This window comes from Cupressus sempervirens, chromosome 7 (genome assembly GCF_028749045.1).
Source record: "Cupressus sempervirens isolate cs-2001-9-10 chromosome 7, ASM2874904v1, whole genome shotgun sequence".
Lineage (NCBI taxonomy): Eukaryota > Viridiplantae > Streptophyta > Pinopsida > Cupressales > Cupressaceae > Cupressus > Cupressus sempervirens.
The window spans coordinates 932070114-932086180 of NC_143124.1; the positions used below are offsets into that span (position 1 = coordinate 932070114).

At 35.1% G+C, this 16067-nt stretch overlaps 1 protein-coding gene across 3 annotated transcripts in view; it reads left to right on the forward strand.

The window, feature by feature from the left end:
• Positions 1–12452, forward strand: part of LOC149550625 (D-alanine-D-alanine ligase family) — a 332888-nt gene extending 320436 nt beyond the window's left edge. For all 3 annotated transcript variants that reach the window (XR_016354220.1, XM_089793611.1, XM_089793612.1), the window contains 3 exons: positions 10432–10540; positions 11675–11737; positions 11845–12452. Coding sequence is in view for 2 of the 3 variants with exons in the window: in XM_089793611.1 (XP_089649737.1) it covers positions 10432–10540; positions 11675–11737; positions 11845–11931 (259 nt within the window). In the remaining variant the exon portion in view is untranslated. The remainder of the gene's footprint in view (positions 1–10431; positions 10541–11674; positions 11738–11844) is intronic.
• The last annotated feature ends 3615 nt before the right edge of the window (positions 12453–16067 follow it).

The following is a 16067-nucleotide window of genomic DNA, read 5'->3' on the forward strand; positions in this document are numbered from 1 at the left end:
TATGGTTTGTGATGTCAGTTGGGCATTTTGTAGCTATTTGGGTTATATTTTTAATATTTTCTAAGTTAGCGTTTAATAATTAAATAAGGCTAAGTTAATAGCCATTTTGGAGTAATAAGGGGAATTTTGACCTCATCTGGATGCGTACCCCTTGGCGTGATAGCTCGTTGGAAAGGTCTTGAACTTTTCTAAATCTTTCTCTTGGGTCTCAGGGCGATTCAGTGAACGGATTTATGTCTATGGAGAAAAAGGGTCATTTTTAGTAACATTTCCACTTTAAAATAAGACTTAAATCACTTTTGTAACCCAATGCCTTTTGGAGTCACTTTAGGGTTCGATTTGCTTTGGAAGGGGTTATAAGGAGATGGAGGCGCCATTCCTCATTCATATTATGCATTTTAAACTTGTTTACAAATTTGCTCTGCTTGGGCGATTTTATTCTGGGACGCAAACCCCAGGGTATTTACTGGCTGGGACGTAACCCTCGGTAGTATTTGGTCTTGGAATTTTCAATGGTATCAGCTGTTATCAGGGAAGGTCGCCATTTCAGCTTGGGTCTGCAGTATTGTTTAGTTGGCCACGATTATTGGTACATGGGAAAATGAGCCTTGCAGCAGTAGCTGCCATTTGCAACACTTTGAAATATAGAGAGTCGGATAATCAGCAGCAGACGTATGCATGTTCACAGTCCTTTTCCATCAACCAGTGTGGCGTCATTGTTAGGGAAAATGTACTAGATTCTTTATTTGGTTCTATAATTTAGAGATCTGCATGGTACGATTTGTATCAATTCTGATTTTACTGCATATTGTTATTTCTTTTCAGACTCTTTTCATATCATTTGCTCCTTCTCATTTCTATGTTGAATAATCATCAAAAACGCAAAAACAAACAAACTCTTCTACATTTCCGTCTAGTTCTGCAAGAAAACTTTAATAAACAGGAAAAACAAAATTAAAAAATATATATAATAAAGCTACAGCAGATTAGCAGCAGAGATCCATCAGGGATCTTTCAGTGGTATCAAAGCTTACATCTTGCCAGCCTGTAGGGTTTGTGAGAAATTGTTACAACAGTTTTTGGCATCTGGGTATTGGATAAAAAGTTTTGATAATTCATTTCAGCATCTGGGTACTAGCTAAGAAGTTTTGATAATTCATATTGGCATCTGGGTATTGGATAAAAAGTTTTGATAATTCATTTCAGCATCTGGGTACTGGCCTAAAAGTTTTGATAATTCATATTGGCATCTGGGTAGTCACTAGTTGGTGGATTGAATACAAATCTATGCATCCTGGTGGAGAAATACATAGGTTCTACGAGCGCAAGAGAAACCAGTGGCAAGCAGAGGCCACCAGAGACACACAGATACCAACTATGGGTGAGGCACAGGGTGTTGTTGGTGACGGCATGCCTACAGAGGCAGAAGAAAGAGAGATGGTGCGGACCCTATTCACTACTCAACCCAGGATTGCTCAGGCATTAGACAAATTACAGGATTCCTTGGAGCATTTGGAGATGGGTGGACACAGAGGCAGGCAAGGTAGATCAGTTTCAGTGGCTGGTAGTCAGCGCAGCCATCAGTCCCATTCTTCAGTTGGGAGCTCCCTTCATTCCAGTAGGAGGCATCGTCATCATACACCTACTACAAATAGGCCATTGCTTCCCCAATTCATACCAGGTGAACGGCCAGCACAGGTGGAACCACCAGAAGTGGGGTTTCAGGAGTCAGTTTTGGCGGCCACAGCTGAGTGGAGAGCTCTACCTCCTGAGGTTAGGGACGTCTTCCCTCTTCCCCAATATTGTGCACAGCGTAGAGATAAAAACAGGTTTAGGGGAGATCGTGGTAATAGACTACCACAACAGCAGCAGAATTATGACCTCAACAGAGCTACTGGGAAGATTACATTGGCCCCATATAATGGCTCAGGAGACACTAGCGCACGAGCTTGGGTCCACAAGCTAGACATATATCTTTCATTAAGGCCCATGCCTGAGCGTGAGGCTATTCAGTTTGTTGTGTTGCATTTAGAGGGGATTGCCTATGATTGGTGGCACCATGGATTGGTCACCCAGGATCATGCCTTAGTTCACTCCTATGCTGAGTTCACCGAGCGACTCATTGCATGGTTTGACCGTAAGGATACAGAACTTTATTACAGAGAGTTGGCTCACCTTAAACAAATTGGTCATGCAGAAGCCTATATTAATGAGTTCCAGCATATTGCAGTTATGGTACCTGATATGCCCCAGAAACGCAGTGTGATGTTGTTCATTGAGGGTTTGCAGGATAGGCTAAAGGGGTTGGTACGTGCTTTCCAACCAGCTACTCTTAAGGAGGCTATTGATGTGACATTGAGACTGGACACTGTTCCCACTTCTTATCAGGCAGATAAGAAACCATTTAGAGATTCACGGCCTGTACAGAAGGCCAATACGTCACAGAACAAAGGAGGGACCTCATCTAAAACTCCTTGGATGAATCAGGAGACGAGGAATGAATTGAGGAGGAAAAAGTTGTGTTTTTCTTGCAAAGAACCATGGGAACCAGGACACCGTTGTATGGGTAAAGGAAAGGTTCATTTGATTGAGGTGACTTTTGAGTTAGGGGATGAGGAGGTTCTTGATACTGATATTGAGGATAATACAGAGGATGTTGAGCAGTTTCAGACACAGTTGGAGTTAGACACCCCTGAGCCTGTGGCATCAACTAAAGTAGCTATGGCTACCCTCTCTAGTTATCCTAAGTTTCATGCCTTTCGGTTGAAAGGTACACTTAAGGGTAAGCAGATCACCGGTTTGGTAGACACAGGTGCTACGCATAACTTTATTGATCAGAAATTAGTTGAGAGGCGTGGCTTACAATACAAGGAGTTTGATGGTTTTGGCATACCGAAGCCTATATCCCTGCATTACCTAGAATACAGTAACACCTATTTTGGCATGCCGAAGCCTGGATCAAGGCCTTGTGGCATCTAACTCAAGCGGCCATCTAAAGCCATGCATAAGCTTCGCGCATGATGGATAAGTGTTTGCAGCCCATAAAATAGTAGGGAAGTTTCCCAACCTGCAGGTAAGGGCATCAACTGAGACGACGTTGATTGAAAACACAGGACCCAAATGCTAGCAACCACAATGGAGAGAGAATCAGTGAATACCTCTATTTACAATATTCACCCATAGAATAGTAGGGCTAGACGCCTCCTCCCACTCATCGACTTTAGGGCTTTGCAATCTCCACTGAGGGTCTTATTTCTCTTTTAAGATGGTGGCGGGTTTTGACTCTACTAGCAGTGCTCGTGATTGGTTCACCCGAGCCTCTACTCTTCTTGGTTTGGATGGGATTGTGATGGACCATCTTCCCCCCTTCCAGTTCTCTCTAGATGCCCTTGCTCACCTCCTCTCTCGGCAAGAGCTAAATGAGCACAATAGGGCTGATATCTACAGATAGTATATTATCATGACATGGAGTAACCCTTCAAGGGGGCTCCACACGAGGATGGCTTTCTATGTTGAGCACGACATGGATATCTAGGACAAGGTCATTGTGTGCCCTTGGTACCTCACTCGCCACTGGACTCATGCCATTCGCATCTCTTTCGGATATTTTAGAGTAGTCTCTCACAAGTTACATGTTTAGACCGACCACTAGATTGACAGGGAGGGCAAGATTTTCCACCTTTGTCCTCTTGGGTAGGCGGAGATTGAGACTCATTTTGTCTTTCTTTGCCCTATTTACTATGAGATTAGGAGGAGGTTCTACTACTTGTATAGAGAGTGTAGCTCCCTTTCCTCATTCTTCAGGTATACCAATCAATAGTGTCTTGCCCTCAATCTCCAAGAGACTATGCGGCTTTGTGATCACACTTTAGAGCTTCAATTTCCATTGAGACAAACTTTTGACCAGCTCATCACCTCCTTCCCCTTTGGGTCTCCTGCACAGGGAACGAAGAGGTCACTCAACCATTCTTTGGGTCACACCAAGTCTGTGAGGCCTCATAGAGGATACACTCGATAGCATCAACCTATCTCCAATGGTTCCCTGAGACAGTCTGAGGTTCACTATCGTCGTCGACCGTATCCTTTAGTTCTAGACTACCACTCACGTATGAGGAGTATTTAATCTTTTCTTCTTATGTTCTTTTGCTCTCTTGTATGTTCTTTCCACGAACACCATTTGGTGCTCCCGTTGCTGGTTGTTGCCTTGTTGTATGTCTTTTAGTCGCTTAGACCCTTATGGTCTCTTGTTGGACATCAATAAATTTATCTTATCTTACTCACTACTATATTAAAAATAAATAAGGAGAAATTGTACAAGGAGGGGATCTTAGAGCCAAGGCAATTGGAGTAAGCTGCAAAATGGTTCCATGCCATGACTCTCAAAAAGATCTTGGTAACTTCAATTTTTCATAACCTTGTCAATTATAAGAAGGAATTCACTTCTGGATTGGAGAAATTCTATAAATATATGTGGCCTATGGTTGGAGACGAAGCAAAGAGATGAAGGAAATATGAGTGGGACAAGCATAGGAAACAATTGCTACACTAGAACCTGGCATTCCAATCTCAAAGCAAAAGTTAAAGCTAATGGCCCCCAGATTTGTGATCATAGATAAGCATAGTGAGAACAAAGAGAAATGGGAAGAGGAGTCACAAGAAGCTGTTGTGCCTGTGGGCACCTGCAATTACAGACTCCGGCTGGTTTCTAATATTTCAGACTTTAAGTGGCCCCAGATTAGATCAATATTCAGGGACTATGTAGAGAAGGAAAGGGCAAGTGACAGAGATAGATGGCCCTATTTTACATGCTAAAATAGTATACATTGTAGATGGCCTTTATGAACAACAAAATCTAATATTCTCATTTAAGGAAACAGTCACCAACTCATATAGCTAAGGTAGGTCCAGATGTCCTGTCCAGTAATGGAACTTGGTGCAAGTGTTTTTTCCTCTAGTGGAGGTAGATGTAGGATTATGTTTTTAATCCTAAAAGGCTTCTAGATGGTAAATCTTGGTCATTAATTTGAAATGTAAAAACTATTGTAGGGCATGGCCTCATCATTTTGTAAGAAGGGTTTTGAGGATTTTTTTGTTATGTTGCCAAAATGAATGCAAACTTCTCAGTGGTTTGGTGATAAGTTGTGTCTTTTGTGTGAGTTGCATGGTTCTACCTTCTAGATTTATTTCAGTTTAGTTATAGTTAAATACCTGGATGCTGCTTTGTTTGAATGGGCTATATTTCTCATGTTCATATCATTTGTGGCTTGCTGATGTGGGGCACTTCGCATGGTTGGTTTGAACTTATTTATGAAATCTAGTTCAATTATAAGTTTTTTGTTATTTCTGCATGCATATTAGTGTAACAAATGCTTAATGATATGAAAATCTTTTTAGCACCCCAAAAGATAGCACTAATCAGGTGTAGTTGAGTTCACTTGGTGAAGCATATTGAGTTTGGGATTGCAGTTGTCAAATATTGTGGCTTTCATTAGGAATAGATAAGAGTAGAGTTTTCTAAATTTTATCCTCTTTGAATTATTTCCTAGTGTGAAGTTAGATTAGAAACATAGAGAGAGAGATGCATTTACTGCTGGAGAACAGATGTGTAAGTCCTTTAGTGAGAACCGACAAATCACATCAAACTGTTGGGTAGATATTTTGCAACCGACAATTTGGGGTAGAAATTCAGTTGCAAAATAGGATGACCAGCCACAGCGTATGAAATAGAGTCTCTCCTACCTTAAAGGGAAGGCTCCCCCTTCTCACTATTCTTTGGATCAACTCAAGGTAAGCAAGAAGTTGAGAGATTTTTATAAAATGGGTGTTACCAATATCCTTTCTTCTTATCTTTTAAGAAAAAATCCACTTACTCATGGAGCGAGTAATGGGCAAGGTGAATCTCTAACTACACTTCTATCAAGAGTTGGAAACAATGATAATGATAAACCTTCACTAACTCAAAGGCTAGCTAAAAATATACTGGTTTGGCTCTAAGTCCGGTCGCACTTCTATACGAAAATTTTTACAATTAGGGCACAGAGACTCCTAAAAGTAAGAATAACTTAACTATTTTGCGAATTAAGAAAGAAGTATAAGCTACAGACAAAGCTTCTAGCTATATATTTCCACAACCACTCCCAGCCAAAGCTTCGGCTCCGATTGCTTCTTAAATCACTATGCTCTTTTATTGAACACGCAATAATAACATGAATCAAGCAAATAAGCACAAATTACAGTCAAAGCTTCTAATTTGCTCTATCACAATTGCTTTCAGTCAAAGCTTCAAATCCAACTGTTTTTTTTTATTCACTTTTCTCCCAAATTTGTACTACACAATCAAAGTTATGCTTGCACAAATGTGGCAGAGCTTTCTTGCATACAAAAAAAATGATTTTTACAATGAGGGGGCACTCCTTTATATAGGCATAGGAGTTGAGAAAAAGGTGGAGGAAAAAGTGGGAGCAACTCAACCAACTTTGGCATAGTCTAACTAAAAGAGAAAATATAGGGTTACATGCAACTTGTATTACATCTTTTGCATACACATGTAACTCACATTACATCTAATTACACATCTTCATGTAATACATCCTCTTCAATTACAAACATGAAAGAACAAGAAGATGAAAGACAGAACAATTTTAGGGATTGTCCTTAAAGGCCTTGTACTTGGTGATGCTATGCCGGATAATAATAGGATTGGGAGTTCCTGTATTTTGTGCCACTACATTCACCTTGATAACCATGGTGTTGTGTTTTTTGATAGCTTGACTCTCTTTGATGAATTATCCGTAGTCATTTGAAAACTTCGTGTGATCAAGATTTTTTCGTTCAAGTTGTCATGAATTCTTCTTTTGTAGATTGGCACATTCTGGATTCTCTGACACTTTGAAAACCTTCTTGATGGTGTTCGGATGTAAATTCAAAACAACTTTCCATCAGCCCCTTTACTTTTCTTTTTTTCTTTTTTTTTGAAGTAAAGTGCTTGGCCCATGGGAATGCGTGCAAGTAAGAACTTTTGACTTTTAAAAAGTGACTTAGGCTTTCAAAATGTCATTGTATAGAAAATGGATTACATGTAAATGCAACATGTAATGAGGAATAGAAAGTGAGATGACATGCAAATGTGGATGGAGGACGAGCTTTTACATGTAAGTGAGTGGAAGATGAGGTGCAAAGCATGGAAAGATGCGAAAAATGGAAAAGCATGTATTTGTTCATGGAGGCAAGAATGCATATGGAGAGGTGAAATTGGAATGAAGTTTGAGGGAAAATGAACTTTATAGTTGTCTAAGGTGAAAAGGTGAAGTCAAAGTGCATGGGAAAACATGCATATGACATTTTTGACTTTTCAAAAAGTGACCTTAAGTCAATCGGCCCTTTTGGATATTATTACATGTAAGGCTTTTCATGTAATCGTGTCGTGCAAGTGGATGCGGAAAGTAAGATGAGTGAAAATGGAAGCAGAAACTGGGATTACATGCATGTGCGGATGGTGAACATGTAATCGCATTTGTCGGATGAGATGCGAAGTGTTGTGACATGGAAGATGGAAGTGAAACGTGATAATACTTTTGCATGAAGCAACAACTTGTTCTTGGGAAAGAACTTGCAATTTCTTTCAAAGTGGAGGAAAAAACCAAAATGCAAACAAGCAAAACACAAAAACAAGCACAAAACAAACACATGCCTTTAGCAAAAAACTCGAACATGTCAACAAGCAAACCACTTCAACATGCAAATTCGAATTTGGAATTTGGGGAAATTCCAAAAGTGTGAAAATGAAGTTTTTATCATCTTTAAAGGCAAAATGCACTTTTCACGGCATATATATGGACAAGTGTGCAATAACAAGCCATAATATGCATGGAAATAGAAAGATAAGTATGAATTGACGAGCAAGTTTGAAAATGTCCACTTACTTGGAGGTTAAAGAGCCAAAATAACAAGTTTTATAGACTTGTAAGACCAATTCTTCCTCAAATCCAGACTTTCAAACAACTTGTGCATTTAACAAAAATTAATGAGCAATGAAGGGTCGAATTTGATATGAAAGTGCCAAATACATAGTCTCCAAAAACAATATCATGTATTTAAAACTCAAAAGCAATCCCTCTTGATCAAAGGTATAGGTTGGAAATGCATTTTTTTAAGTTTTTTAAAAAAACCTATGAGCCGTTTTTACAAAAATGTGGCCAAAAAATGCATGTTTTTGAGTCATTTTTGACTTGTGAATACAAAAACAACTTCCCCAAATGCATATATATGGATCCAAATGCAAAAAAGTGGATAAGAACCCCAATTTTCTGGGCATTTTTAGCAAAAACATAATTCATAAAAAGCATGAAATGAATTTGTTTTTAGCTTCCAAGTGCAAAAATGTGAGCCAACATGTATTGCAAATGATTAAAGATGTCAAAACATCTCTTTTCTTTGCAAAAATGTGATTTAAATCACTCTAAATGGATTTATTTGAAGATTTTTTCAAAAACTTGCCTTTGGAAAGAGTTTGAGAAAACATTTTTTAGCAAGATAAATCTATTTTTTATGTTAGAAAATCCATTGCCAAGCAAAAACGACCCTATTGAAGATCTCATGAAAAACTATCAAGTAAATCTCTCACAATCTCCAAAATCAAGTTCTTGGAGGCCAAATGCATGCATTTCTTCAAAATCGGACTTTTTGGAGGTCAAGACACATTTTAAAACATGTTTTTAGTTAAAATCAGACCTTTTTGGGTCAATAACATATTTTAAAATGTGCAAGCAATCAAATTCAAACCTTTTAGAAGGAAATGCACATTTTAGGTTACATCTCACATTTTGGATGCAAATACATAAAAACTTACATTTTGATGCAATGACATAAAAAAGTTCCACTTTTGATAACCTTGTAATGTAATGACATCAAAAAGGTCTACCAAGTTGAACTTCATATATAGTGACATGTAAAATGTCCACTTTTGATGGATTTTACATATAGTTGCATATGAAGTGTCCACTTTTGATAACGTAAAGTCATTTAATTCACTTAAATTTATAAAAATGTTACTAAATGGGTCATAAATAATATTTATCTATCATATTTAAAAACATAACATATAAACATCATTTAAAAAGTAACATTTAAATGAGCATTTGATTTTAAAATCAAAAATTAAACTGGAATTTTATAGTTATATAGTCTCTTTAAGTAAAAAATAAAAAAACAACTCAACTTAAAATTATATCATAAAGTGCACTGTAGTCAATTTAAGTTAAAAAATTGAAGTAACTAAAAAACATAACAAAAATTGAATTTAAGTTATATTTATCAAAAAGTGAAAGTCAAATTAAAAATATAACATCATATTTTTAATTCGTGTGGTTGCACCAAAAAGGTCCACTTTTTAGGCACTAAAATGGGCATATCTCTTGACAACTCCTATTGAGCTCTAGGTTAGACCGAATCGAAGTGAAAAGGGGAAGGCATGACATGAGCAAAACCAAAGGACTAAAAACCAACAAATGCAAACTCAAAAGCAAAAAAAAGGACAATGAAGGCTTCAAAAATCAAGCAAAGACTCGACAGAAAACAAAACGAAAAAGACTTGACGAAAGCCTTCAATAAAAAGATTTGATATACGAATTGAAATGGATCGATTGATCAACATGAAGTAAGTGAATACCAAATTCAAGTTTAGAGAAACATGAAACTAGCTTGAAAAAGTTTTGTGTTGTTACCAACATTTTGTGGTGACAAAATGTAGGACAACAGCATGCAACCACCAAGTATGTCCAAGCAACCTTCGGTATCTCTCACTTGATCAATTCCAATAGCATTTGAGAACCGTTATTCAAGAGAGGATAGGACTCTACCCTATTGGACTCTCATTCTGCATTGGTGGCAGGCTTAAAATCCCCATCAACACAACCTTCATCACTATTTAGGATAGAAGAGAGTTTATTGATTTGATGGCCTCATTTTAGTTCCTTTTTGATTCATCACAATTTAGGATGGAAGGGTGTTTATTGAATTTGATGGCCTCTTTTTAGTTTGTTTTTTAAGTAGTTATCTTCTCTGGCTAGGATTTGAGTGTTTTCTAGATAGATTTCAAAAATCATCAGTAAATTTACGTTTTCATTAATCTGCTGCTGCTGGAGCTGTTTTAAAAATTGAATTCCTTTCATGCCACAGGCTGGCAGAGCAGATAACATTCACTAATTAACACAGTGTAGTCACCTTTACCATATAAGTAGCTGGAATGGCTTAAAGGAGAAAAACAGTACTAAACTGCTCACAGACACAGGAAAATTAATTACATATTTCAAGAACCTTCTTGATGCATCTTTAGAATAAGAGAAATGATTGCTAATTGTGACCATATATTGTGGTCAAACTGGCAATTAAAATTACAAAAGTATGTTTCTGATTCAATTTTTGTTCTTGCAGGGAGGACGCACTTCAAGCCTGTAAAAAGAGGATCGAGATTTTGGCAAACACTCTAGGTCTGGAAGGATTTTCTCGTATTGATGCCTTTGTTCATGCAGATACTGGAGAAGTATTCCCTTAATCTTTAATTGCTTCATGAGTCATTTTTTGATTTTACGAAAGCATTTTGCAGTTTGATATGATATAAAATATATATTATGAAGTATGAGTCAATGTGACAAACTTGGCAAATTTACGTGTTTATTATCTAACATGATATTAAGACAGGTAGCTTCTCTATGTTAGGGTTACTGAGTTGATGTTTCATTAAATTTATGACGATGGAATAGAAAATGATATATATGCTTTGTTTCCTGTTGGTATGGTTAGTGATTTAGTTTGGCTTCGTTTTAGCTCACAGCCTTGAAAGACATGATGCTCTATTATTTCAGCCAATTCGCAAATCATCATGCATATGCACACATAACTGATCATATATAAGATTTTTGTGAATTATAAGGAGGTGATCAAGTTGTCTATGTTGAGGAATACAAGTCTTCTCCGGTAGTATTAGTTCCTTACTTTTTTTAATTTGAACATATATTCGTCTGATTTGATAGATCTAAGAGCACTTTTGTTTTTCAAATGCTTGGTTCCATTTACGGTTAAATTCAGGTGTTACGTTTCTTTTGTCTTTTGACCAATTTCCCAAATATCAGCTGTAGAACTGAAACTGTTTAACAGTTGCACACTATGGTTTTTGGTTATTTTTCTTTTGCTGGTATAGCTATGTTTTCCTCCTGCTAAATCGAATAACAGATTAAAGACAGATGAAAACCAAAATACTATTATCATATATGTCGTGTCTAGCCTTCACAATTTCCCGTGCTTACACAAACTTGTTGAAGTTTAGTCCGTCCTCCCTAGAGGTTGGAACAGATGGAATAGAATTCATGTACCTTGATGTGGGTCGATAATTTCTTTAACTTATATTATAAAGACGAAACAAGCGTTTTTGAATCGTTTTTAACGTTGAAAACAGTATTTTAATGCTTAGTTGAAAAATCGATGACTGACGAAGAGTGGAACATATTCCGTTTTATCTTTATGAGCATTTGGAACTATGTATGGATTTGGATGAATAGCAATTTTACCTTTGAGAATATCACAAGTATTTCTATCTATCATATCGCATGTATTATGCATCATTTGTATTTTGTCATTTTCATGGCACTTATATGGTCGATAACTGGCTGTTTTGCAGGTATTGATAATAGAGGTGAATACTGTACCCGGAATGACTCCTTCAACTGTGCTAATACATCAGGTATGGTTCTCCATGTTACAACAAATTCATGGTAACTTTGAATTTTTCCTGTGGAAAATTAACGTACTCAGTCAATAACTAATCGTTTTTTTTTTCAAATTTTACAGGCACTTACTGAGGATCCGCCTATGTATCCTAGAGAATTTTTTAGGAATGTTACCAATTTAGGTTTATTGCGGTTCAAAAGACTATAATTACCTCGCCATTTGTGTTTGAAAGAAAGAACATAAGAATCATGGTATAAAGGAGCCACGGTGTTCGTCGATCAGCTAATAGAAATGGTGCTATTTGATAATAACACAATTTGGATTGCAACAAAATGGATGATATCACCATACCCAACAGATGAGCACAAAGTCATAAACTGCAGAGAAGAATCGGAATACAATTTGTATAAAAAATGTTGACTGCTTTCCTTTTAGCATGTTCCTGTGAGGATTGAAACGTGCTCATGTTGAACTCAAACTATTGCACTTGGGTAAAATGGTTTGCCACAGATTGACAAACCAATGGCACTTCAAATTTTTAAAATATGATAGTGTTTCCTCGTGACACTTGGATGTTCTTGATAAACGACGATCTGAAAAGGCTTCAAAACTCCGTAGATTTTTCAGTGAAGGAATACGAACATTCATCTGGTTGCTCCAGAAGCTCAGCAACTAAAGTAGTGTGGCTTTATAAAAAATGTTGGATTATTATGATACATTTTGTTTAATTAGCCTTGTTCGGTTTGCAGGTTACTTTTTAATTCCGTATATTATTATTATTATTATTATTATTACGTTGCTCGAAATGCTCTGGTGTGGTGTTTTGATATTGTTGTTCAGGTTGCCTAATTCCGTATATTATTATTGTGATCGATACAATCAAATACAATTAATTAATTAGTTTGAATAGTTAATAAAATATGTATTTGTAAAATTGAAATATTATTTATTTTTAAAAATTTGTAGATATTTTAAATTTTGAAAATATGATATAGTGAAGAATGACGTGATGTAATCAATAAATTGATTGTATTGATCATAATAATCATTTTATTTTATTTTAGGTAAGTTAAAAAAAAAATTTAAATATTGTATTTTTAAAATTTTATTAAATAATTTTATAATGCATGTCTTTCGAGGTAACATTAGTAACTAATTAAAATTTATAACATGAATAATTATGTTATATAATATAAAATAAACAAGTTTATAGTTGGTAAGATTGTCTTTACTTTCATACATAATTTTTAAATATTGGGTGCCTCTCTTAGGCATTATTTTTTTTAATAAATTTAGGATGGGAGAACTTAGAGCTCAAATGAAAATAGATTTTTAGTTCACATGTTATATGAGCAAGTTTTGGGCTAAAATTAGAAAATGTGAGAGACTACTAGAATGTTTTTTTAATTGACATTAATATCAAACAAAGTTGTTCACCTTCTTTGACATTATTTTTATTAAGGTTTTCATGAGGCACAATACCTTTTATATTGTTAAGTTTATGGAATTGATGCAGTATGTAATAACATTGCCTTGTAATCAAGTATTTTTTTTCCATATGCAACATCCTCTCATTTATATTGAGCATGGGTAAATGAATAGACATGTCTATTCAATAAATAGATAATTAATAATAAAAACTTAATATTATATATATAATAATAAGCTTATATCTCACATAATATTATATCTCATGAATAACCATAAAGTTATCCAACAGAAGCTACCAAACATTAACACTCCCTCTTAACAAGGGAGGATAAACACAAAACAAATATTACACCATTGGTAATATCTCATAAGTTTTCCACCATTAATATCACATATGATATCAAAAGTATTGATCTTCAGAATATCAACATATGATATTCATCAATTACACATTTGATATCAAGAGTCTTGATCTCCCAGAATATTGACATTCGATATTCATCAAATACTCAAAAACAAGGTTTGATATCAAGAGTATTGGTCTCCCAGAATATTGACATCCGATATTAACCAAGTACTCAAAATCATTTAGATATCACATTTGATATCAAGAGTATTGGCCTCCCAAAATATTAATGATATTCACCACTTACTCAAAACATTTAGATATCACATTTGATATCAAGAGTATTGGCCTCCCAGAATATTGATGATATTCACCACTTACTCAAAATGTTTTTAGATACCACATTTGATATCAAGAGTATTGGCCTCCTAGAATATTAATGATATTAACCAAGTACTCTAAGAGTAATGGCCTCCCAAAATGTTGAGATACAAGACATTCACCATTTACTCAATTTATTTTATCTCATAATACAAGTTATTGTAAGATTGTCACCTTATAACAACTTCTCCAAATACAAGTGATGATCATTTAGAAGTCGTTACTTCTTCATGATTTACACAAGGGTAGGCCCATTGAAATCACATTGTCACAAATTATGAACCACAGTCCTCATGAATGTCACAATTTATAGATCACTAGGGAATCCATATCAATATGGTTTACTCCCTCTCAATAAGACCAAGATAACAGAGGTTAACTAAATAGCATTCACAGTCTTCTCCCTTTGTTTCCAAGGTCGCTTCTAATAAACAATCAAGCTCCCTCTGAATCTTAATCTCCCTCTTCTTGCATAAAACATTCTTGGAGGAAAAGATCAAGGAAAATGCTCATAAGGAGGAGACTACTATTATACTTAAGAATAATTTTGCATCATGATATAAGATCATTTCAATGTAATAAAGATAAAGATCTAATATTAATATATACTTTGAACATATATACATATATATTCAATCTTCTAAGTATATATCTTTATTTTAATATCAAATATAATTATATTTTTCATATTTTAAATACTTATCATTAACATATTGATAGTGCAAGAGAGCTACAATATGCAAATATTAAAAGTATAGTATATTATCAACTTACCTTTGTAGAAGGGGTGATTGGTATCTCTGCCATCTTAAAACCTTATACCAATATAATAACAATAATATATGTAATATTTGGAGTGACCCTTACCTTACCTTACCTTAAAGGTGGGTCCCTTCACGTCTCACCCAATGCTTGTATTAAGAATGCTTTGTATCATTTATTTAGATATTTAAAATCACTATGTTCTTCAAAATGGTGTCTCTACCATAATGCATATATAGATGAAAGTGGCCCCTAGATGCATCCGGACTTGGCATGATTTTCTTATAATTAACACCTTCTAACATTATATGAATTTCTCAAAAGATTTATCTTCCTTTTCTATAACTCATAATGTCATTCTTATCGGTTTGGAGATGCATAGTCTCTTCATGGAGATCATCATCATGTCCTGCTTCAATAATCAAACTGGATTCTCCATCCTTTAGATCCCCACTGTTTTCATCACTTTCTTCCTCATCGTCATTTCATATTACACCTCGTCTCAATGTCATTTCAGATCTCTTAACAAAAAAATATTTATATTTCCAGAGGTTCGAATCTACTCTGATACCATGTTAAGTTTATGGAATCACTGCAGTATGTAATAGCATTGCCTTGTAATCAAGTATATGTTTTCCATATGCAACATCCTCTCATTTATATTGAGCATGGGTAAATGAATAGACATGTCTATTCAATAAATAGATAATTAATAATAAAAACTTAATATTATATATATATATATATATATATCAAATAATAAGCTTATATCTCACATAATATTATATCTCATGAATAACCATAAAGTTATCCAACATAAGCTACCAAACATTAACATATATTAAGAAAGAGCACAAGCATAGAAGAACAACAAGGAACAACAAAAAAAGGCACAAACCTATATGGCTTACAAAACCTTAACCAAAATAAAAGAGGTTTAAAGAAATGATGTAAACATTTTTGGTTAACCTTAAAATTGATGAGTTGTTTAAAAAGGGTTAATAAGAAGTGCACCTAATTAATATATTGTATAATAAGGTTACTCTCTTGTGGAGATGGTGTCATCCTAATTACAAAAAAAACTAGTGGTTTGAAGGAACTCGTATAGGTGTTAGTTTTGTTTTTTCACTCAAGAGAAGCCTAATTGTTTCCTAGACTAAAATGAATGCTAGCAAAATTAAATGCTACACTTTTTATTTAAATAAGCCCATTGGAAATAGAAGTACAATATAACAATTTGAGGTTGATCTTTACAAAAAGATACTTGAAATGTATGCAATGTAAAGGAGAGATTTTAACTTGCTAGAAAATAGATTAATTATATTAATTTGATAGAAAAATAAAGAGAAACTCGTATTGGCTTATGTGTGTCACCAATGGCATGTTGAGATTGTTGAATGTTGGTGATTCTTAATTGAAATTG